The sequence below is a fragment of the Lissotriton helveticus genome, chromosome 3_1 (genome assembly GCF_964261635.1).
Source record: "Lissotriton helveticus chromosome 3_1, aLisHel1.1, whole genome shotgun sequence".
NCBI classification, from domain to species: domain Eukaryota; kingdom Metazoa; phylum Chordata; class Amphibia; order Caudata; family Salamandridae; genus Lissotriton; species Lissotriton helveticus.
The window spans coordinates 70,637,934-70,664,594 of NC_136061.1; the positions used below are offsets into that span (position 1 = coordinate 70,637,934).

Genomic DNA, 26,661 nt, shown 5'->3' on the forward strand with positions numbered 1-26,661 from the left:
AGAAAGACTTTCCTCCGGATTTGCAATCTAAGACATGTGTTTTCCTTCATTTTGGGGGGTGGTAAAAGTCCTCATTACATTTAGTGTAGTAGTAACAGGTTGAAAATCATCACTGTTTAGATATTGTCTGCACAGCGTCTCAGGTTGGGTATTGTGTCCAATACTTCCTGTTACAGAAATTAAGGGCCTTATTATGAGTTTGGCGGTGCGGGAGCAGGACCGCTCCACTCCAGCACCGCCAAACTCATGGTTGACCCACCGGATTAGGAGTTTTCTCCTGTCTGGCGGGATTTTCTTTGGCGTTCCCGGAGCTGTGCTTATAAAATAGGCACCGCAATTCGGAGCGTCAAAAGCAGTCCCTTCACGGCATGGACTGCTGCTGTTACTGGTGTGCAAGTACTGGTGTGCATGCCCCCTGTGTGCATCCACATGACATGAGGCACAAGGGGGATCTGTAGGGCTCCTTTTGTTTCCACACCGCCACATCTTTCATGGTGGTCGCACCGCCATGAAAAGTGTAGCATTGAGGAAACTTGTAATATGTTTGGGGGGGCTGCAGCAGCCTGTCGAGTTTAGTAAGGCCTCAGGACCAATGTGTAACCACCAGGGAATGGTGGCACCCCTGTGGTTGCTGTGGATGCGGTGGTCCAAGGGCAGCCCTACCACCCCAGTCATAATAGGGTGGACAGGAGAATGCCACCGCGAGTCTGTTGGTCCAGGGAATGCCAGACTCATAATAAGTCCCTAGAGCAGACTAATGTGCGAAAATTGTATTTGTGATAATATTTGGCGCATTATTGCGTCTACCACACTATTTTCCAAGCCCAGTTTCCTCCAGGTGAAAACGTTAGAGCAAAAATTGGGAGTCAGCACTATATGTGCTAATTCTGTAATGGGCAAAACTCGGTGAAAAACATGATTGTGCCTAATTGACTTGGAATGAGACCATAAAGTTCTCTAACCAAATTTATTTGTGGACAACAGATCAAGAAAATTCACAAGCTGGTGTCAGCGAATACGAACTCAAGTCTCTTTGTATTATAAGTATAGACCATGCTCTTGTTGTCACTGACACAATTGTGGTCTGGAATATCGGAAATATTCTGGCACACTAATTTCGTGAACAAAATATCGAGGGACACATTTTCGAAAAGTAAGTGCCTATGGAGAAGTATAGATTTATATTTCTTAACTCCACATCTACTTATCTTGATATAGTGTTAGGTATAGAAAACCTATACATACTTGTTAATATTTTGTCCCACAATATTCTGTAGTCGATATACAGGATCTACACCCACTGACCCATCATATATGTTAAGGGAATAAGGGCGCAGTATTGCACCAGAACTTTGACACAGCTGGATGTGGATGAATCCTCAATTAGAAGTTATCTTTATGTTAAGTAGTAGTTGAGTTGTATTAATTCATGGGCAAAGGGCGGACAATGTAGATGGGCAGTTGATGCAATTGTTGTCTCTTGTTTTTTTAACTCCCCTCTTTTAATTTTGCATCTGGGGGCCCTTACACCATAGATGATAGATATGATGTACCACATTCCATTTGCATCAATATTGTTAATATATAACAGACATCAAATAAAAAAGACGTAATTGTCAAATAATGGACTTTTACCTCTGTCACCGAGTTGACAAACTCAATTCCCTTATGTCCTCCTTTAATCCTGCTGAAGCGGAAGCTGAAAAAGTCCCAGTAGTCTCTTTTTGTTCCGAAAAAGCTTTTCTTCTCCTTTAGGTCACACTTAATATTTGGGGAACAAAATAAAATGGTAACCAACTTAATATAATATACAGATTTTGGGATGAAATAGATTCAGTGGAAAAACACGTTATCCAATGGTTTTGTCTCTTTTATGTCAACTCAGGTAATCCATTAAATCAGGTCTATGTGATCACTTTAGATTACAAATGATGTTATTTATTTAATGAGGAATTCCAAATGTTTACTATTTTACCAGGTCTTACAGTTGCATCATGTAAGGATGATCATGCATTAATGTGTTCTTAGATTTTCATTATTTTATCTATAGCATCTCAGATATCCACTTCATGTCTACTTTAGAACCACTGCACAGGTATTTAACAATATCAGTTGACTTCATGAGGTCATGCAGCAGATGTGTTACTCAAATTAATCTCAAATTTACTACATGGGTATTTTGGTTTATGCATTGCTTATTATCTTATAAGCCCATTCATGCAAAAATAGAAAGAACTTCATACCTCCAAACTTAACACATTTGAATAATTGTCCTGAAGTCAATGAGTGCCTTTCAGAATAGAGCAATGGGTTGGAATATTACACTGACAGACTGTCAGTGGTTAGAACTATTGACAGCATTCCTTCCATCACCTTTTGTGTGATCGATGAAACACCCTAAGTAGCCAGTGCTGGTGTCCCCTTCTAGAGGGACCGTGTCTAACGGTTTGGAATGGACTGTTCTCATGGTGAGCAAGGTCAGTATTGATTTGAATAGGATGGGTCTTTGTTTTCATCGGCACATGGAAGAAAAATTGATGAGTTGGAATGCTACCCGAATGACTGTGAGTGGTTAGACTATTTGCACGCATTCCTACCATCACCTTTGTGCGAGTGAGTTAGTGTGAAGATAGCCTCCACTGGGTGTGAGGAATGACTAGGCTTAAAAATCAACTAAATAAGTCCCTTATAAAAACTACCTGAGATCATTCTATATCAAGAGAGAAATACTGACTGAAAAATACTTGTTTCTCTTCATTCGGGAAAACGCACTTGAAACACTCTACACCTTAAAGTCTCACAAGAAACAATGTGCAGAATGTTCATTTCAGAACAAAAGTGTTAAAAAGTACAGGTTCTGAAGCATTACTCTCTGTTTGGAAGTCTCTTTCCAAATTTCAATAATTTGGTCTATAATCTACTCAAGCATATATTATAATGTTCAGTGTACGCATCTGCACTGTTTAAGGGTGTTGCACTTTAATATTGGTTCAGGAATATCATTGGGCAATAATAATGTGAAAAACATATTGTGATGTCAGGATCATGTTCAGAAAATTGGGGGATATAATATCACAGGTAATAATATCATTCTTTTTACTTTGTTAAATATATCAATGTATATAATATTGTTTTCTTTCATATCTTAGTATATCATTTTTTCTTTGTAAGTTTTTTTCCATATACAATACAGTTATATATGTACTTTTAAATAGAAATATTTTTACTTTTTTAGCTGGATTATAATAGCATTTATTGCAATAATTGTGTTAGTTTGTAACATAATTCAAGTATTTAATTAACTTTTGTTGGCATTAATATAGCTTTTGTGGCTATTACGTTTGTAGAAGAATGGGTGGAAAATGTTTTAAAATGTATATTTATATGTATACGTTTTAAATTGATTAAGTCATTTAGCAAGTATGTAAATCAAGTATTTGATTTTTAAAGGAAAATTAATATTTCTTTACGTCTTAGTTCAATTTAATTCATCCGTCTTTATATAGCACAAGGCTACCCAACAGACCTCGCCCGTGCTGACTGCAAACAAACCCACCATGGTGTTGTGCAGAGACCAATTACCTCAAACCCCTTGAGAAGAGGTGAGCTTTTAGTAGTTTCCTGAAGCAAACGCCCGACTGCTGACATCTGAGGGAGGTTGGGAGATCATTCCAGATCATGGGCATAAGGAATGCGTAGGAGCGGCCTCTGCTCCTCATTCTTTTAGTCTTACAACATGCTAGGAGTCCCTGATCACTTGATCGAAGAGACCTTACTGGAGCATATCTGGTGAGAAGGTTCCGAATAATGAATGGGCCTTTTCCATGGATGGCCCGGTGGGCAATGCATAAAGCATTAAAGTGAATTCTTTTTAGAATTAGTAGCCAATGAAGGGCTGATAAGGCTAATCTGGCTCACTGGAATTTTGTCACTGTTAAGCAACAGCCTTCTATCAGACATCCAATCAGTAATTTCCCTAAGACAGTAGTTCAGCTGACATTAGGTGTAAGAGCCATGACGGTTTGAGTGTCATCTGCTTATGATATTAAGGCAAGACCATGTGAACATACATTTTCAGCTAGGAGGCGTACATATAGATTAAATAGTCTGGGGCTGAATGAAGAGCCCTGTGGGACCCCTCACAGCAAAGGTTGGACGGAAGTGAAACATGGGTCTACGCATACTTGGATGCTCTATTAGCTAGAAAAGCTTCTTCCTACTTAACTGCATCCCCTGTTATGCCGACAATCAGCATCCTTTGAATGAGGGCATTGGGCACCGAGGGGAATCATCTTTGAAGTATTCATGAGTATGATCAATTGGATTGTATAAAAAAGAAGATGTTGATTTTGGAATTGTGAATTGTATGTTATTGTTTATGCTTTAATTGAAGAAAATGGTAATACTTCCTATGAAGGTATATGTGAGAAAAATTTATGAAGTTATAAAACACATATGTGTGAAAATGTATGAGATATAGTATGTTTATTTATTGTTTAAACTTGTAGAAAAGAAAGTGGTGTTCTAGCCCTAGAACCACACCAGCAACAGTGCATGGAGGTTAAGTGTCTTGTTCACTTAAGATAGGATGTTACCCGGTATCCCATATCTAGTGACTGTTTCAGCCAGGGTCACTTGCTGTATGCAAGTATTGTTTCCACAAACCAAGACAGCCAGGGAGTCGCCTTTATGGCCTTCACTGAACATCTCTTCTATACGAATTGATACTTTAAGCAGAATGAAAGCCATTCTTTTACAACAAACTATGCCACTGACCTCGGCCAAAGAAACCTATGATCTACAAGTCGCAAGGACTTCTGCCGAGATACATGCCCTTTTCAATACAAACTGCCCTAAACATTTCTCAGAAATGTTGGAACGTATCTTAAACATGTCTGATACGAGCGGTATTGTACATCTATTTAAGATTGTGTGTTCAGGACTATTAGCACCGTTTCAAGCAGTCCTCGGTATATTTCCCAACTTCGTGCAATCCCATTTTTGCTCCTACTGCTACGATATGGCAAGCCAAATCACCAGCGTCACTTCGAGCACCATAGAGTGAGCTCTATTGGGGATGAAGTGTCGTGAGCACATCGTCCAAATTTTAGGACTACCTCGTCTATGACAATTAAATACCACATGGTTTCTGTCATTCAGACTAATCTGGCAATATTGCATTTTACCTGTTCTACGCTGCCTGCTTTCCAGTGAAGAATGCGTGCCAGTCATCTGTCTAACACTCCCATCAGTCATGCCTACGAATATCGATACTCTGCTGGACCCGGTAACGGCCCATGCTCTGTGTTGTCCCGTGCAGGTAACATCCAATACGAACATTGCTGATGCGACCAATGCTGACGGTGATGCTTCTCATCTCTGTGCGGTTCATCTTCTAAACGAGGTAATCCAACTTTCACCTACAACAGTAGATGACTTTTTGTCTATAGGATTAGAAGATTTCATGTTTTCTCCATCCCCATACACTGACTTGATTCAGCACACAGTGTGTACTGGGAAGACTCTGAATTTGGCATTCATTTTTTTCAAAACAAAGACTAAACTTGGAACTTTTTCCTATGATTAATTTTTTGGGGGCAAAGTAATCTGCTTACAGTAGAACTATTCATAGAGAACATAATTCTTTGAACACAGTTTTAGAGACAATATGTCACCTTGTCAATAACAATTGTTTTATCTAACTTGACATGAAATGGTTTCGGCCCTTTTTCATCTGTATTTATGTGCCATTTCATAATGTGTGTATATATATATATATATATATATATATATATATATATATATATATATATATATATATATATATATATATATATGTATGTTCATTCATTTAGCATTCGCTGTAAATATATGCTTGAAATGAAACATTGCTATAATTTGTACAGCAGCATTGCGTTATATGCATAGCAAAAGTTTTAATGTATTTTTTCAGATGTATTTTAGACATGTTTTTAGCACTTCATATGTAGCTGTAATTTATATATGTTTAGCATGTTTCAAATTTAGTAATGTCGTTCATAGGAAAGTGGAGTGGGTGTTGTGTGTCGATTTAGATGCTGTATGTAGGTTTCCCGATTTATGACCCTATACAGGCACAATTCGCATTGCACATATTTAGGCAAAGAAATCCAGCCCTTACTTAGGCAATCTCCATGCTAACCAAATACAGGCATGGTCACCTACATTCGTTCATCTATGTCACGAGTTCTTGGAAAACCAGACTCTTAAGCCTTTAGGACTTCCCCTTGCTTGGATATTGATTTCTCCAAGAACTCATTTATTATGCATGAACATCTATTCCTTAGGGGTCATTCATGACGTTCTTATGCCCGACTTTTACCTCAATACTGGCATTTCTAAACACCTTCAAGGTATAAATATACCTTCACTTGCCATGGCAAATCATGGCCCACGGTTCGGCTGCCTACTTGCACGACATAGTTCGCCACAGCAAGCTCGGAATGAAGTCAAGTTCCCGCCTGACGCACTGGCCAGACGCTGCCATTCTGCTCGCAGAGAATCCAGCTTCAGTGTTTCTGACTCCCCTTGCAGGGTGTTAGAGATGGAGACCCAGAAAGAGATTCCCACCTCACTTATTCTAAGTTATGGAGCAGACTAGAACCTAGAGGAACTTTTGGCAAATCTTGGTAACTATAGCAAAACTAGACTATAGCTAAACAGCACCAACTTCTTCCCTCGTACTACACTTAGTCCTACCCCAGTGTACCTAGCCTATTTTAGAAGCACCAGATGAGTATTTTAGCCTGTGGTATTTATGTATGTATTTTTATGAATATATGTCATAGCTACAAACCCTGCTATTGCAGTATTATCTAATCTTACTGCGGACGCTGTACGTATTATACTTCGCATTCTGTCTTACGATTGTAGCAGCTCAAATCTCTTGCACAAGAAATAAGAATGTTCAATAAACCCTTTTTATTGAAAACGCCCGTCTATCTTTTTCTGTGTAACTCTGTAGGAAACGAAGCATGCACAATTGACTGAGTGAAACTGTTATCTATTGTTTCAACGATTCTGACATTGGTCCGATTCTAAGGGAAACAAAGTTGTCATGTTTATGCTGTTGTCAGAAACTAATCCCATCTTGTTCATTCAAGAAGTTTCTAGTGACCTCTGAGTTAGCTGGCACACACAAGTAATTACGTTTAATGTACTCGATAGAGGCATACTGACCTCAGTCCTATGCCAAAACTTTAGTGTATATTATTCCAATGCGCAGAGCCTATCAGGGATATAGGGACTACACCACAGTAGAGCATATCGGTTTTGAGTATAGTGGTGGAATCAGGTAACAGACTGCAGTGGCATAGAGTAGATTTTTACAGAGTACAGTGTAGTGGTATGGAGTGTAGGGGTATGAGTAGCGTGCCATAGAGTGCAGTGGTGCAGAGCAGATTAGAGTGGCTTAAAGTGGATTGATGTAGAGTGCAGTGATGTAGAGTGGAGCAATGCAGAGTTCAGTGGTGTAGCGTGGCATAAAATAGAGCTGTATAAAGTAAGCGTGGCAAAGAGTGTTGCAGAGTTGCAGTGTATACTGTCATAGTGCGCAGTGGTGTATAGTATAGTGGCATGGAGTGCATTGGCATAGAGTGCAGTGGCACGGAGTGGTGTAGAGTGCAGTGCCACAGAGTATAGTGGCGTAGAGTGGAGTGGCACAGAGTACAGTGGTGTAGAGTAGAGCAGAGTGGCATAGAGTGCAATTATGCAGAGTAGAATACAGTGGTGTAGAATGCAGTGACAGATTACACGGGCGTAGAGTGCAGTAGCATAAAGTATGGAGGCATAGAGTAGATTTGCGTAGAATCACATTGGTTTTGAGTGAAGTGGTGTAGAGTTAATTGTCATAAATCGCTGTAAAGTCGAGTGGTATCTGGTAGGCTGAGACCTAAAAAGGAAGGAGATGGGCGATTGGGGCGGGGAGACATAAAACTGGATAGATACCAACGCTATACACTTGAGCAGGACGGAGAAAAGAATAAGAAGAATATAGGGATCTGCATCCGATCAGCCTTTCAAGTTTGAGAAAAGTCTGAGACTGATGACGAAAAGGAAACTATTTCACGACTTAGAGGCCAAATGACAGAAAATATGTACTGGTGTAGCATGGCAAATCTATTTGCATCAATGTTGCTGTTAATACTTTACAAACTAAAGCAAACAGATTTTGTTCCACTTTGCTGTACTGATATTGCTTTTCAGCATGAGATGAAATGGAGGAAACAGACTGTGAAAACATTTATAATACAATTGTCAATTATCTTAAATAGGTATTAGAGAGCTTAAGAAATAAACACTAGTGAAGAATGCTTTGTTAAAAAATAGAGCAAACTCCTTTTGTACAACTGTTGCTACTGATGTAAAATAAATTGGGGGAAACTCATTTTGACTCGTGTTCTTATATTTGACATTGAAAAATAAACAACAACGTATCGTTTCGTATTTAAATGTATCTAAAGGAAAAATAGTATGAAAAGTGTTTGGGTTTTATTTGCACCTTATTTTGCTCTGGTCCAAATACCATTGCATCTTTTCATAGTACAAAAGCATAAACATGCAATTGGATTAGCCTATTTGTGTACCTGTGCAAAGTTTTGTGTTATAGTCCCAAGGCCCTATTATTGTTACCCAATGGTACTTAGTTTATCAACCTGAGAAGGATGAAAGGGTCAGTGGAACTGCCAGAACTGAACCAGTTGCAATGAGGAGTAGCACTATTTTCTGAGGAGGATGGTTTGTTCCAGCCGGGGTCGGTAGTAGGTGTACCTGCAGTGTGGTGACATGGGGGGGGGAGGGGCAGGGTGGGGGGTAGTAATCTATGGATTACAGAGGTTTACAGGTAAGTAACCATATAAATAAATAAAACGAATTTCGTTGTGTGCACTGCATCCCCAAATGTGATGCAGTGCGCGCAACGAAATTCATTTTAATTATTTATATGTTTACCTACCTGTAAATCTCCGTAATTCATAGATTACTACCCCCCACCCCGCCCCTCTCCTCCCCACGTCACCGCCCGGCCGGTACACCCACTACCGACCGCGGCTGGTATGTTCCACTGAGCCACCAGACCCAGCGATTTGTTGGTCTCATTTTGGACAATGCATCTAAAATTTGGAAATGTCTGCTTAAAAAATCCGAAACCTATACCACACATTGCTCGAGCTGAACAGGTGAAATCACGTTATATTATAAATAGGCTTTGTATTGGCACTGGATGCAGAGAGTAACCAGGTGCTCCTTTACCTGAAGCAGGTACTCCAGCTTCACACACAGGCTGTGGAGCTCAGGGCTGCCATCGGTGACTGGGAGATTCCTCTCTCTGTAGTTTGTGTTCAGCTCCCTGATGAGGTCTAAGAAAGGAGAAAAGAACAACATGGTGTAACAATGTGTGTGAACAAAACCCTCAGCATCGCAGGAGATGGCACAGAGCAGTGAGTGGGCTGGACTTCGCCTGAAGTGTCACTTTATTACACAGCGGCTGACAAAAGCCTCAGGAGTGCAGGAGGCAGTGCTACAGGACTCTTGGGTACCAGTACATGGCTTATTAAAGCAGCTGCAACATGTGCTACTCCCTACTCAAAGTACAAGGAGGTATCATCTTTTCTATTTGTACTAATTGTATATGAATATTCCAATTGTATTCCAGTTTTATTCCCATGTTAGACAATTTGGACGATTACACACACACACACACACGTAAGAGTACCACAGGAGTACTGATATGCACACTCCAAAATGCCTTTGTGACTAGGCACCACAGTGTTTCGATTGTGGTGGGTGCCAAGGGGTTGTAGAAAATATTGGGCCAGATGTATGACCATTTCATTTTGCAACTCACAAATTGTGATTTTTAGCGACTCGCAATAAGGGAGACGCAAAATGAAATGTACTGATGTGTCTCAGAGACACTAACGATTCCCAATGGGGCCACAAATGACCTGCCTCGTCAATATTCATGAGACAGGTTGCAAGATGAGACCCATTGGGAATTGGCAATAACACAAGGATGGTGGTCTGCTAGGGATAGCAGATCCCCTAGTCTGTGTTTTCTTGTAAATGAAGCAACGTTCAAATAATGCCTGTTTTCCTTAAAGGAAAATGGGATACATTAAAAAAATTAAAATGCAATGTGTCTGTTACATTTTTTAAGAAGAGGCAGTGGTGTGTGCGACTAATGCCTGGCCATAAAAAATGTTTGCTGCCAGTCACAAAGGGGAAGAGGTTCCCCTGTGGACCACTTCCCGTTTGAGACTGGCTTACCACCTATTTGAAGTAGGTGCTAAACTAGAATTGTGTTGTGACCGCATTCCGATTGCAAAACAATCATACATGCCCATGGACTCGCTATTAAGAGGGGAAGCCCTTGGCTCGCCCCTTTCTAATAACGACTCACAACCCCTATTTTGCGAGTCGGTAATAGGTTACTGACTCTCAAAATAGAGTTAGTTGATGCTGACAGCTGTTTTTGTGGTCGCAAACGGTCCGATTCTCTGTTTGCGACTGCTAAAAACAGTCGTATATCTGGCCCTCTATCGTTGCATAGTATGCAGAGGACCACATAAAATAAATGTTGTGATCTCAGTCGATTCTGCATTCATGGAGTATTCACACCACACACGGAAGCTATCACTGAAATTAAGATTAACTGTCATACAACAGATGAGACTGAGATTAACGCTTATCTGCATCACCAGCGGCAATTGCAATTAAGACACGTGGTAAATAGTTAAACAACAGTCATTATTACTTACAGTGACACGTATACAACCAGCTATAATTCTACCCTGGAGGTAACCAGCATGAGTAGATTTTAGCTTAGGCTATAGTTTCAATGTTTTTACTCAGTGGTGTCTTGTCATTGGCCAGTGATTAATGGTGTCCAGACAGCTTATCTGTAGTGAGTACCAGGCTGTGCAGCACAGTGTCAGGCTGTTATTTAACCCATCTATGGCTTCCTGACATGTAGAAAACACACACCTTCATTTTCTAATTCTTTCAAAGTGGCCTCATCCACCTTTAACACTTCCTGTAGAAATCTGAGCACTTTCCATTACCACTCAACTTATAACCAGATCCTAGGACTTCATCTTCCTACATAAAGCACTTGTAGAGGTCATATAAACCCTCCTCCTGAAGAGAGGGGCATAGTGGCACAGAAACCAATAAATAAAAGACAACATTCCACCTCAAATAGCACCTTCAAGTAAGTTTAAACAATCCACACGGACTCATAAGGTACGTATTTAAGACTTGTTCTCTATTTCAGGTGGTCTCTGTAAAATACTAATCGCCTGTCACTTGGTTGCACCCAGAGGCGTTGTATGTATTTTAAGTAAGGCTCCCTGTTTTCTGTTTTTACTGATTTTCACAGATAAATGCAGACAGAAAACAATTATTTTCTGGTCTGTATTTATTTTTAAATGTGGATAAAAACGAAAATTGGGTTACTTTTTGAGTAATTCTAAATTCTGTCTGCCATGACTGCCAAGGCCACTAGCTGTGTGAATTGATAGATAAGAGGATTAAAAAAGAAAGACATTTTAGTAAAGAGGCTTTAACACAAGTAGATATGCACAAGGTTGATACTGAAATATGCATATTTTCATATAAGTGCATTGATTTATCTCCCGTGGGTGTTCACAGCATCGAAACCTGGCAGGGATTCAAGATGGAGCGCATATTTATCTGTTAAATAAATGTGGATATACACTAATTTCAGCTTACTTTTCCACAAAACCCAAAATAAATATGGATAAATACAGATAAAATTAACACAAAATAAATATAGATAAATACAGATTAAAATGCCAAGAAAATAAATACCATGAAACCGGGAGCCCTAATTTTAAGTTAGAGATTCTAGTTTACTCACAGCGCTTAGAAGGCTATTTCACAACTCAAGTGCAAGAAGAATAAACACTTAAACAGCTTGGGCTGTCAGTGGTATTGTGGTATTCACTGAAAGCACTGAGAAGTCCATCATGATGTTTTGTACCCCTGCTTCCCAACATTTTAGAACCACGACTCACTTTCTATGGACCATGGTACTCGTAATAAGGCCCATTCTCTCCTTGCATTTTAACTTTGCATAACGATTAGGTGGATTTTTAAAAGTAGGCTTCCTGGAAAGCATTGGCACTTATGTTTCTTTGCAATCATGAGAACGGTGCCACTGTATTGCAAACTGTAAAGTACTGCTGCTGATGGGGATTATCAATTGCTTAAAATAATGTTTTTGGAGGCTACCTTAAGCTGTCTGGCTGCCTGTCTAAAGTATAAGATTACTCACAAACTCCATTTTGTAGTATGTGTAGTCCTATTCCAGTAGTATTGCTCACATGCTGCAAAATAATAGTCACATACTTCTGTGCAAACGAAATAATGTTAAAAAATTACAATATTTGAGTTTTAAATTATAAATATGGGTGTGAATATATACAATTATACAAAATTAATTACGTATTTAGGAATTTTAAATAGTTACCTTTTATTTAATAAAACATAAAATCTTATGTTTTAACTTTTCATCATGGGGCATTATTTTGGTTTAAAAATTAATATTTATACAATAAATTAGGTGATTTTTTTAAATACAACTTTAGAAAAAGTATTTAATTGAATTTAATATACTCTAATACATTCAATATTTAATGCACAGTTATGTTAATGATGCTGTAGCATTTTTTTTATTTTAGTTTACATTTTACAATAAATATATACAATTAACTCATGTTGAGATTCATCATAAAAATATTTTTGGGGTGTTTTAATATTTTTACTTTTCTCTATATCTTACCATATTGAGATCTCCACCATGATGGCACAGACCTCCGTCTATGTGTGAAAAGTTACTAACTTTATACTCATAAATGAGGCTCTGCACTCTGAATTTAGGAGTTGGAGACATGTAAATCTACACTTTGTTGTAAATTTTGACTCGTAAATGGTGAATAGCCAAAAGTAGTAAATTTACTAAAAGGTTTAAGAGGATATTTACACATGTAGAGTTACTTATATGCTAGTTTACCCTTGTGAATAGCTCGCTTAGATATAAATCTACACTCGTAAATGGTGAATGCCACAAAGGTGTAGCTTTATAGCCAGGTGCAGAAGTAGATTTACAAACAAATGTTCACTTGAACAAGGGCCCATGGAGTTAGTGATAGAGATGGCAATGCAGACATACTCTGCTCGTATGATGAAGTCGTCCCCATTGAAATGTGAGCAAAGCCGACATTCGGGCATGCTAAATCTATTGTCACGTACTCCTAATAGTTATGATCTCGCAAGTATAACTTTGTTCCTAGGCGCTGATAGGCCATTAGATTTTACTCTAAACAAAAATTAAGCTGACATGTTTTGACCTGATTTCTAGCTGCCAACGATGTGGAAATTGATACCCAAACCAAATATCAGCTACAGGGATGAAAATTCAATGTCACTGCACGATTTAGACAAAATGCAGATGATGAACGAAATAGACAACTGCAGATACCATGAGCTGTACAACCGCATACAGAGAATTCACAAAGCAGTCACACTGTACTATGCTCTTAATTGAAACATGTCTCAGGTTGCCTCACACGCTTCCCTTAATTGAAACATGTCTCAGGTTGCCTCACGCTTCCCATTGTTGCCAATCCCAGTGTGGAAGCCGATATAAGGAGGTGAAGTGCCGTCACCCAGAATACCTGACACGCCCACTACTTAAAGGCGGTCCAATGGGCTTACCCAAACTGTGATTGGCATTGTCTACAAGCCAATGGCTGAAGACTCCTGACCCATTTCCCGTATGTGCACGCTATCCTCTGGGCTGGGCAAAAATGTGAATGATGCTTAAATCAAGCAAAGTCTGAAAGTGGCTGACCTAAAGCCTCTACTATCAGTATGTAATGTTACACGTGCTATTTTTGCGGAAACAGAGCTAAAGCTGTCAGGCGAAACCTAAAAAGAGATATATTTGTTCATGCGTCTAGCAGAAGGCAAGGGAGCGAATGGCGCCTGTCGGTGATGCTACTAGCTGTAAAGGCAAAGTCGGACTCGATATTGTGTCGGAGGTCATTCATAAATATTTCAAATAATATATTATTTTAGAATCTTTTATTTTGCTTTTTTATTCCAAGTAAGGTATTACCTGCAAAAAAGTAAAAGGAAAATGAATATTGTTTAAATAGAGACAATTTTTATATACTCGGATAAAGGAAAGCGTAAGATGCAAGCGGTCAGTCAACAAGTGCACAATCCTAATATTCCTAAGGATTGTTCTTTCAACATTATGTTCCATAGGTGCCTCTGGTCCAAATTGTTTCCTCATAATTCAGCGCCTTATTGTTACCCTTCAACTGCAGACACAGCATTAAACCATTCCATACAGGATAGTTTACATAGAGAAATGATGTCACAATACATCTCAAAACCCAAAGAGACGTCATCAAACAAAGCAACATTCTAGAATGCCTATTGTTGGTGATTGTTAGCTATGTGCAGCTGGGTTCAAAGGAGTGTGTTTTGTCTACACTGAAAGACAATGGGGAGAAGAAGAATGGTGCTGTGCGGTCGAGACAGGAAGGGCTTTGGCAGAGCTGCACAGGACAGATGGGTGGTCCTGAAGCTGGGAGGTTAGCATGTAATATGGAGTTCCTTGAACAGGGGTTATCAGCTCCTTGAGGAAGTGGAGAAGGGATGAAGCCTGGTGGATCTGGACTGGGGTGACATTCCAGATCACAGGAGCAAGATAGGAGAATTGCTGGATCTATTTTAGATCTGTTACATTATGCCAGTGGAAATGGATGGTTTATTGTCCGCCATATTGGGCAGTCCGATGGAACTGAACTAGTCTGACCGTTTTACAAGTTCGATTGTGGAAGCCTGTCCTGATGTATACTAGTGCACGTGCACTGCAAACATATCAGAATTTTAAACTAATATTTAGGGAATCATTTGGAGTTGAGCAAGTGCCATTTATGAATTTAAAGACATCTGTCTTTGCAATGGATTTTCCAAAGCAGTAGAGAAATATGCAAATCAGTCTTGACCCTGCTCATCATGGAAGCAGTTCAGCCTGAACTGCCTGGCCAGGTTCTCCCTGAACAAGAACACAAGACACCCGGGCCAGTTTCACCCTTTTAGGGCTCTTCAGCCAGGCATAGGTTGTTTCCAGTGGCACATTGAGCCGGGACCCACATATGAGCATACCTGATGCACTTTAGGTGTCAGACGCAAAGACAACAAGGTGATGGATGGAATGCTTGAATTAATCTCAGCCACTGGCAATCACAAGGGCCGCATCCCAATCCATCATTTGTTGCCCACCATGCTACCTCAGTTTGGACCCAGTCATATGCAAATCAGTCTTGACCCTGCTCCCCTTGTGGATAACCAGCACACTTAGGGCATCAGATACAAAGACAACAAAGTGATAGATTGAATGCTTGAATTAATATGAGCCCCTGATGGATTGGGAAGTGGCCTGAGTAATTGACAATGGCTGAAATTAATTCAAGATTTTTATCCATCACTTTTTTTTGCAGTGTTTAATTTGAGCCGTTGGTTTCCGATGCACGACACCGGTACTTAATTGTCAGCCCCAGCTCTAGTGACAGTCCACCACATGGTTGCGCTGTCTGTTTAATTTTGAGATGAGAACAATAACGTGTTTAGTAAGTCAAATCGCATTGAAAATGAATATTACCAGCCTCTTACACCATTTTTATAGCTTTGTGTGGCCTGAAATAGTCTTAATTGTCACACTTACAAGAGTGCAATGGTAAGGTGTTGTGTTACTGCCATTGGCAGGGCGGGCAGGGGCAATGCTTGGTGCAGGCTGCAGTGGCCGCCTCAGAAGGGCCCTGGCACTTAATTATTTTTTAATTAAGTACTGCTTTTTTGTGCACTTTTGTTCATAGAGCTTATTGGCACAGGCAAGCACAGGACAAGCTTGTGGCGGTCCGGAGAAGGTTAAATCAGCCGACCAAAAGCCTCAAACCTGGGCTGTGCCTTACTCAACATGATGTCGTAGGGCCGTATGCAGAAAGCGAAATGCACAGAACAGTGGTCATTGGTATAGACCACTGAGGCTGACCTTATTCAATGCTCACTAGCTAGGCTATGATGCCACTAGACTTTTTTCCCCTGATCCTGCTGTTATATTAGTTTGTAGGGGCCCTCTGCATTTTGCCTTTATAGCCACTTGGCTGGGTGTCTGCACTCCACAACGCCAGACCAGCATACCTCAACAATCGTCTCACCTTCTACACCCCGAACCTCCAGCTTTGCTCCGCCGCCCTCGTCACCGTTCCAGGCATCCACAGGGCCACCACCAGTGGCAGAACCTTATCCTACCTCGCCGCCAAGTCATGGAACAGCCTCCCCACCCAGCTGCGACAGACCCAGGGTCTGGTGACCTTCAGGAGACATCTCAAGACCTGGCTGTTCGAGCAATAGCTGCATCCCACCTCACCCCCCCCCCCTCAGTACGGGTGATTAGTGCGCTCTACAAATGCTCGATTGATTGTTGCTTTTAACCCAATTTTAATCCTTTATGTGCCCTTTAACATGAGATTGAGGTTCATTGTTTTGCCCATTTCTCAAAACGTATGGATGTGAATAGCCCTTGAAGCCAGTGGTTGTTGAGTTAGAGTGTGGGGCTCATTGTAACGGGTTGTTCTGTCTTCCTTCTTCATGAGGGCGCTCAGGGTCGCAAGGATGACACGGTGGAAGAAGCTAATGCAGTGATGCAGAGATAGGTGCCGTAATCTCCAATAAATTAACTCCTTCACGCCATGAGTAGTATTTACATTTTAATTCAGAGAAGGAGACTGCCTCGTATGGAATCATGACATGTCTTTCGTCACCTTCTTCGATCTGGAACCATGTCAAGATTCCATAGATTACCACGAGGATATTACAACAGGCTCTTGCTTAATCACCACGAGCAGTCAGTCTACAGTAGGCATGTGAGCTGCTGTGACATTAGGTGTACCTGAGGGCAGGTTTGAACTCAAGAAGCCTTTATGTGTACATACGTTTTTCTGGGTGTATCTAGTATTTAATTTTATTTATCTATCAAGTTTTGTATAGCGCAAACTTGACCTGAAGGCATCAGACCGCTTTACAGAGTTAGCACAGCAGCAATTACACGGGTTGCATAAAAGTCAAATAACAGTACATTATAACCATATAAAAAGGTTATAATTATGTGCTTATAGTTTCACACTGTAATTGTCTTTGTGACTGTTTATTTGTGACCTGATGTTGCTCCAGTATGGTAAGCTAAGGTAAGCTAATGCTAGCATGAGGTCTTGCACACCAAGGGAATCCTCCCTAGGAGTACCCCATAGTGGACACCGTGATTAATAACATTTGAAGTTTGATGATTTTACAGATCTCCTTAACGCTGGGCGAGTCAGCTTAGACACCCTTCCTCGTGCAAACTGGTGCTGATTGAAATTGCATTTGGAGACCATTTCAGCGACCTTCTCATGAACTCTTTAAAATAAGAATTATTTCTTCAGGTCCTCAGCCCCACTGCTAGTAAAAGTACAATAGCAAACTTTAAAATGTCCTCAATCTGAGAACAATAGACCCTACATAGAAACTTTTCTGTCTACATTTTATTTCATGCATTCAACAGATAAATTGCTGTCATAAATATTCTGAACATAATTTAAATAATTCATAAAAACATACACATAATGCACTGAAGAAGGTCAACTGATAGTAAATCTATAGTCAGGTGAATACAGTATTGAGATCTGTGGGTAGAGACAAAATTATTAATCGATTTCTTGTCATCCTAAACACATTTTACTTAGTTTTATTTATTTGGGCTTCACACGTTTAGCTCCTTTTTTTCTGCAATAGAACTTACGTCACAAATCAAAGTGTGGCACATAGAAGTATGGAGTATGTAACTGACTGCCTTATTTGATCAGCTTTCCCTCTATTTTCCTGACGACCAGGCTGCCTTTTATCTAGGATTTCAGTCACTTCCCAACCCCATGTTTTTTACCCCATATGTTCAGTGAGGCTGGCTTTAGCACTGGCGGCGCCCGGTGTGACAATGTTTGTTGGCGCCTCCCAATGACCACCTCCACCATGGATTCCCTCACTACCCCGGTTTGACACTGCCCCTCAAGTCACAATCACTCTCTCTCTCAGATGCATTTATTTAGTTATATAGCACCACTCATTGTAGTGCAGGGTATCAGAGCACTTTGCATCACATACTCATTACACAGAGACAATCAATCATACGTGTGTAAATCAGCGTATACGAAATGTTACATAAGACAGAGGACTACAAAGTGTAGGAGTTACATGTCATCCATACTGGTGCACAGTATTGTTTAAGAGTGCTTGGTCTGGAGAAGCACAAACTCAGAATTTAAAATGGAACACCGGGATTGTGGGTTCGCTTTATTAATAAGAATAGATTTCTACCCAAACAAACCCTTTTTTCAAAAATAGGATAATGAAAGACTGGGGGGAAAAATCCTAACTCTCCAATCTATCCCTGCCAGTTTGCATGCAGCTCTTTGATAACAGTTAATAGTTCACTCTTCCATATTAGGATTTTAACTTATAAACTGCAAGTAACAAAAGGATGTCTCTGGCAAAAGCAGTAACCAACTGACCTACTAACATCAAATGCACTTTTTGATCTGCATGGTACATGTTCTTTGCAGCAGGCATATTAACCCTTTGGCTACCTTATGATGAGTCAAAACCTCAACTAGACAAAACTCATCTCTCTCCAGGAAGAACATTAATCCAAGGAGTTATCTTCACATTCTTACTGGTGCCTGGAAATTGCTGGAGGCAAGGAATGCTGCAGCAGGTGCTTTTAAAACCATAATAAACTTGCAAACACAGCTCCCCTCGAAGTCAGCGCCGCGTGCGGAGGCACCGGTCGCACCGCCCGAGACGGCCCTGTGTTCAATACAGGTAAAAGCCAACAGAACTTACTTTTCAAGTCTTGGATAATACGAATAATCTCCCCATTTCCGGCCATGATATTATCTATCGATAAGCTCCTGAAAAAAAAAACCACAGGAAGTCAATTTCGAGTATATGAGCAATTATAGAGAGAACAGCAGGCATTGAAAAAATATTAAAAAGTTAAAAATTATACACTTTTTGATATTTGCTAAGTCCTAATTTTACTACAAAAGTTCTTCAGAGGAAAATGCCAATATCCCATATTTGGATATGTCTTTGGTGGATTACTGATTTGCAGTGAGTGAGTAGACGTTTACCATTACTAGTTGTATTAAATAACATATTTAATTAAAAATGGCATTTGAGACATCTACTGTCATGATTCATAGCTGATATTTTTCTCTTCATTTATAGAAACAACGTGAGCCTAGAGGAAATATATAGAGAGTATATAGGATGTGATCTTATGTGTAAAATTCTGATAGGATTGTGAAGGTCTAAACCAGCCTCGGACTGCCTGAGTTTCCCTCTGGAGTCCAATCTTATATTGTAGGGGGCGGGGCCCAGACTGATTTGACTGGACTCTCTAGAGTGTCATGGATGACAAAAATGATGGACTGGAAGGCAGGCGGAGAAATTACTACTGTCTGAGATTAAATCACACATTCCACCCATATTTTTTTGACAAAGTTTTACAAATTGAGATGCCCTAAATGCGACGGGTATGCCCTTACGTGGACCCCAGTGCTCACTGTGCCATTGGACTCAGCTGGCACCCAAGGACGAGGCACAAATAGTCTGAACCTATTCTGGGGTTTGTTGTCCTCCTGTCTGGTGGTTTGGCTGGGCTGTTACTGTTGGAGCAGAACAAAGTTTGATAAGCATATGACTTGTCCAGTGGGTTGAATGACATTACAAGTCTCATATCGTGTGTGGTGGGCGTGTGCTGGGGGCGTGTGCGGGATTACAGAAAAAAAAAGCGAGCGTTGTGCCCAATATTTCATTGTTTTTTCTTCCAAGGTTCTGTACATTCCAGCTCCGGGTGTCCACCCTGCTCCCTTTAAATACCCCTGCACCCCATAATCATAACCCACCCTTACTCCTTAAAATACCCCAACACCCTTAAACACTAACCCATCTTAACCCTATAAATATACCCTGTACCCCAAAACCCAAACCCATCCCTAAACCCCAAAAATACCCCTGTACCCCAAAACCCAAACCTAGCCCTGAACCCTATAAATACCCCTGTACCTCAAAACCCAAACCTACCCCTGAACCCTAAAAATACCCCTGTACCCCAAAACCTAAACCTAGCCCTGAACCCTAAAAGTACCCATGTACCCCAAAACCCAAACCTATCCCTGAACCCTAAAATAGCCCTGTACCCCAAAACCCAAACCTAGCTCTGAACCCTTAAAATACCCCTGTACCCCAAAACCCAAACCTAGTCCTGAACCCTTAAAATACCCCTGTACCCCAAAACCCAAACCTAGCCCTGACCCCTAAAAATACCCCTGTACCCCAAAATCCAAACCTAGCCCTGAACCCTTAAAATACCCTTGTACACCCAAACCTAGCCCTGAACCGTAAAAATACCCCTGTACCCCAAAACCCATACCTATCCATAAACCCTAAAACTACCCCTGTACCCCATAACCCAAAACTATATCTGAACCCTTAAAATACCCAAACACCCCAAAACATATACCTCAGTACCCCAAAACATATACCCCTATACCCACACTTACCTTATCCAAACATTAAAAAAAACATGCTTTTACCATTCATGCATTTACAACGAATTTCGTTGTAAATGTATGCGTGGTAAAAGCATATAAAATGTAATGCCATGCATTATAATGGCATTGCGGAGTCATGGTACTTTCGTAATGAAAGTATGCGGAGTGATGGTATGCGGAAAGAAAGTTGCGGAATAATGGGTGTTTACCCTCCCCCGGTAAGTACATTGGCAGCACAGCAGCCCACATCTCCAGCAACATACTCATATTTTTTCACCACCGATTTGAAAAATGCACAGGTATCTCTCATTGATGGCCAGCACCGACATACACTTTTAGACACACCTCCTGCCACAAGTTCTAGAATTGCGAACTTTGGAGCTGGGGAGCTACGTTCGAATCTCGGCATCAGCTCAACATCCTGTGACTCCAGGCAAATCGCTTTGTCTCCCCATGCCTACAACAAATGAATGTGTTCTTCTGTAATGTAAATTGTGCTCATGCCATGTTGTCGAGTTCGCGCTATATAATATTGCAAGGAAAAATAAAGTAGAGAAACTCGAGACCACACACTACTGAACGCGCACTCTTAAGTGCATCAGCAGTGCACTGTGAATCGGAGCGTTTCACAGGCATGTCACAAATAAGAAATGCTATCAAAACGAAATCCTACAAAAAAATATACTACTGGCAGGCAGCAATTCATACCCGGACAACGTCGGGACGGGCTGCTAGTAAATAAATAAAATGAATTTTGTTGCGCGCACTGCATCGTATTTGGTGATGCAGTGCACACAACGAAATTTGTTTTATTCATTTATATGTGTACTTACCTGTTAAGGTCCATAATCCATACATTACTTCACCCCACCCTGCCTCTCCCCCACCTGACATCACCGCCCGGCCGTTACTCCCACTACCGGCCGCGGCTGCTCCACAGTATGTAATTACACAGTATGAGACTACTGCCTACCTCTCTATAATCTACCCTATTTACCCTACGACAATCCACTCTCTTTAGTCCACTTTACAACACTCCACTCTATGCAACACTGAGTACTTCCATACACAGTGTCTTCAACTTGGTAGCCACACTACATTAACTATAACTATGCTTCCGTGCTCTGCTTATACCATTTAATATTATCTCACTCATGCCATGTAATTATTATTATTTACAAGAAGAATTATGACATTTTAAATCCAATCTTTGTCAGCAAACATTGCATGACAGAGTGGCTTGTTATAATTAATGTAGTGTGGCTACAGAGTTGAATACACTATGTATGGAGGTGCGCAAGTTATAATAAATTAAAGGTGTAGCGTAAATTATAATTTAAGGGTAGAAGTATACGTTTAGAAATTTATACATTTGTGTACTTTAAATGTTGTTTGTAGCTAAAGAATAAATAAAGTTATAATACAGCATGCATGGTAAAGGCAGAAATGTTTACCTGAGTGGTAAAGACATGCATGGTAAACTCCGCATGTAAAGGCATTACATGGTACAGACTTGATTGTAAAGGCTCCAGGTACAGGCAATGTGCCATCCAGATTAGCACAGTGGGCCAAAAAAGTGCACTGGAAGGCAGCTCGACTAATTACCAATGGCTGAAGTTAATCTAAAGGGGCCTTCTGTGTAGGGAAAAACACTTTTCTATTCACCAAGTCCTTCATCTCAAACAATCATCAACAATGTGTGTTCTGGAAGGTCCCTTTGTTTGAAGATGTCAGCTTGGATCTGAGGCTTATCGTGGCAGTGTGCACCGGAGAGTACCTTTAAGCTTTCCAGTCATCACTTGTCTACATTGCTCTCTACTGCAGGGCACTGCTGAATCTCAAGGTAGGTTGTCTTGGAGATGGATTTGGCAGGGATACTACTTGTGTTTCAATCAAGATTTAAGGCATTTTAATGGAGCTGGCAGACATGAAAAACTGAAATATCAGAGCAATGCCTGCCTCTGTCTTGGATGTGGTAATACAGGTGCATGCCAATGACTCATGTTGAAAGGCTTGCTAAGTTCTAGTAGTGTCAACAGACAATGTTGTCTGAAGGAGAGAACTTGTGTATATAAATGACCCTATTCATATAAAAAGTCACAATCTGCACCTACAGGCATTTCTACATGACTGTAGTGCACAATTGCTTAAGTAGGGCAGGTGTTTTCGTGAGAGTCAATGCATTCTTTATCCAAAGTGGTAATTCTTGGTTTTTTTATTGCTGTGGAGAAACCTTAAATAAGGCAGCAGTGTTGTTTTGTAAATCTGCAAGTTCTCTGATTGCTGTCACAATATGTTTTACAAGCTGGGAGAAGATGATGCATTTACCTCTACTAATCGTAGTTTTAAAACCAAGTAATGGGGTGTTCCATTTCCATCCATATACGGAAAAGGGTTTACACCTGCACTTTACCGGAGTAAATCCCCAACCATTTACAGCACGGAAATTATGGGAGAAAAGTGTGTGAATACTCACAAGCGTATTTACAGCCTTTTAGGCATTTCCACTCTGGAACGCCTAATTCCCACCTGCTCCTTTCCCACTCCTGATCCTAGGAAAAAAGATTGTACTTGGTAAAGGTTATTTGCATGTGTAAGCTACATTTAAACATGCAAGTAGCTTTGTGACTCGCACCCCAGCCGTTAGGAGCAGGTGTATTTTCAGTCAGGATTCTGATGAAGGATTGTCTCAAGTGTGTAATTCTGCTTAGAACTGACCACATTTCAACATGGAGGTATCATACAATTACAACTTAGGGGCCGATTATGATGTCGTCAGGAAAGGCTCCGAACGGGATTCAGATTCTATGAATACGATTCGGGACCTATGTTACTGACTAAATAGGTCACCTTTCCAGATGACCGATTACGATGCTGTCAGGGACTGTCCGGGAACTGGGTAGAAGACGTACACAGAAAGGAGGAGTACAGCGCTGCCCAGGATCCTACAGGGAGTCAGAGGAGAAAAAGGGATCCAAAGGGGAAGCCCGTACAAGTGAACAAGATGGGTAAGACTCAGAAAGGAAGGGCACTCACAAGGCAATTTAGCATTCAGACTAACTACACCCAGGACGGACGTGCAAGACATATATACAATACAACATTAACAATAAAGGGGGGTGTGGGGTAAAGCACTCAGGAGCTCCACATGGTAAGTTTCTTACCCGCAATTGCTGTTACAGATACTGACTGCAAATACCCACATGTAGGATATGCATGCAAAGGCAGGGTCTGTGGAGCTTATACCTATAGTGATGCTATAAATGTAACTCAAAAAGACAAAACTCACAGTGAACAAGAAACACCACCTAGGTAGTCAGCTGAGCCCACAGATCCTGGTGATCAAACAGGAACGCGCAAGGCAGTAACAGCAAAGGGGTAGAACTAAACACAAGCACAATAGACAAGGAGCTAGCAAGGAGGAGTGCTTAACAGGAAAGGAAGGAAATGACAGGGCACACTTGGCAGAAAGCAGGTAACAAACATACAAGGTAACAGAAGTAAGACAGCAGAATAGAAAGGCAGCAAACTAAAACTGGAACCAAGGAAATGGGAAACAAGTCAGGGACTGGAAACGGATATACAGAAGGGGAGGCTAAAAGGGTATACTAGAATAGTGCAGGTTAAGGAATCAAGAAAACAAAGTAGCATAGAAGGCAGTGCTGGGGCAAGAACAAGAAGTGAGCTAAGGCTCAGGAGTCAAGGAAGCACTGCAGGCAGTGCTAGTTCAGGAATAGGTAAATTACTAGAGCTCGGGAGTCAAGGTAGCACTACAGGCAATACTGGTTCAAGGAAACAGGACACAGCTAAAACTCAGGAAACAAGGAGTCAAGAGAGCACTGCAAGCAGTGCAAATCAGGAACAAGAAATAGCTAAGCCCAGGAACAAAGAATAACTATAGCTCAGGAACTGAGGAAACAAGGTAGCACTGCATGCAGTGCTAATTCAGGAGAAGGGAAACTGCTGCAGTTCAGCAACAAGGAATACTAAGGCTTTGGGGTCAGGATAGCACTGCAGGCAGTGCTAATTCAGGAACAGGAAAAACAGCAGCAGGTCAGGAACAAGGCATAATTAAAGCTCAGGAAACACTGGAAACAAGAAAAGCAAAAGCTCAGGGAACTCTGGAACCAAGGATTGGTCTCACCGGTAAACAGCTACAATGACCAACCTTTGCCTGAAGGGAGCTGGGGCTTAAAAGAGCTCACAGTAATCACATGCAGCTGGTGTGAGCAAGCTAGCAGCAGCCAGCCACAGGTGAGCTGAATTCCTCCACCCATCCTTGGCCTGTAGGGGTGGAGACAAAGCAGTGAGCAGGGAATTCTGGGTAATGGAGTTTCAGGCATGAGTAGGCTGGCTTTAAGTCTAAGCAGGCTGGCTTTCACAAAACCCAGCATGGATTGGTAATGGATGTCAATTCCTAAATGATGTCCAAATGCCTGGAAGTCAGGATATGCATACAGGGGAGTGTCTGGAGGCATATTAGAACACTGGAAAGCCCCACAATTCAGCCCCCTGGGGGTGGGCACGAGAGCACAGGGAGCGAATCGTGACAGATGCAAGGAAGCCGTCCAGGCTGTCTGAATTGGTTCCGAACGGGAGTCGTTCGGAGCTGAATCGTACAGCCCAGTGGAGACAATTACAGAATGAGTGAGTACAATGAAAGTTTTGGCTGAGATGAAACGGCTGTGGGAATCAGACTTCAAGTGCCGGTAGCAGGACCCCCTTCACCTGTAGGCCTCCCGATGGGGCCCATGGGGTACCCAAGGAACCCCCCTTCCCAACCATGCATAGTGTGTCAGGCATCTTGGGTGCCTGCCACAGGGTGCAAGGTTTTACCCATCCACCCCTTTTTTCAATGGGAGCCTGTATTCTGGTTCGGAACACATGCTCCCATTGAAGCCAATGGGAGTAAGCCGGAACAGAGCCCGTAACCATCCGGCCACACTGTAATCGGTCTGTAGAACTCCCCGAATACGAATCGTTTGGAAAGCATTCCTAACCCGATTCATTGCAAATGGTTTCCTGATGACATCGTAATCAGCCCCTATGAAGGGATGCATGAATTAAAACATTTCCTTCAGTGGCAGATCAGTAGTCTCAGGGGCATATTTATCAAACTTTCACACAACGCAACGCAGAAAGTCACCTTGCTGCTCTGCTTGAAAGGACAAGGGCAGGAAATCACTATATTTAACATCATACAGCACATTCCTGCCCTTTCCCTGCACTGGCACCCTCTTGGCTGCCTAGAATCAATGCAGGCACCCTTGAGTCTTGGTACAAGGGTGTCTGCGTTGTAAGCAGGATTGGTTTCGTGCAGTAAGGGTCGCCTTTCTGCACAAAAGCATCCCTGAGAGGTATTTTCCTCTCTCTATGTGTGCAGCAGAGTGCAGCACACATAGAGAGTTGAGACAAGGAGGAGAACGAAAGAGATTTTATTGTTATGCCTCCAGTGGGGAGGCGTAGCATTTTATCATATTCCTAGGTCTACCACTAATGGTAAATTTGGGAATGTGCCAAAATCCACAGGTGGATGCATGAAAACACCCATGTTCCACCCATGGAACGCCTACCTGGGGCACAGTAATGCCAGGAAGTGATTTGCACTACCTTACGTTACACCAGATTAAGCAAGCCATGCGTGGCTTGATTAATCGGACTTTGTTTTTCCATCCCTCTTGCGTCTTCTTGCATGGCACAAGGGTGATATAATGCAATGATAAATATGCCCCTCAGTTCCTAAGGGATTTCAGTAACTGGATTTTGGATCCAGGAGTTATCGCTCACATACAGGAGATGTGTGACCCACAGCATCTAGACCGTGCACCTATCGTGGTTTGTCATCTGGGAACCAGATGCAGAGGAGTCTGCCTGAGATGCTTATTTCACTCTAGTCTGGGCACTAGAGGAAAAGCATTCCCCTTATTCCCACAGT

General features: G+C 41.3%; 1 protein-coding gene across 1 annotated transcript in view; it reads right to left on the minus strand.

Moving 5' to 3' along the window:
- RUFY4 (RUN and FYVE domain containing 4) overlaps positions 1-26,661 on the minus strand; it is a 435,544-nt gene that overhangs the window by 101,365 nt on the left and 307,518 nt on the right. Inside the window, exons 2-4 of the mRNA XM_078679261.1 lie at positions 19,012-19,079; positions 9,289-9,395; positions 1,636-1,761 (exon numbers count right to left, since the gene is read on the minus strand). Coding sequence (XP_078535387.1) covers positions 1,636-1,761; positions 9,289-9,395; positions 19,012-19,057 — 279 coding nt within the window. The 5' untranslated portion in view covers positions 19,058-19,079. The remainder of the gene's footprint in view (positions 1-1,635; positions 1,762-9,288; positions 9,396-19,011; positions 19,080-26,661) is intronic.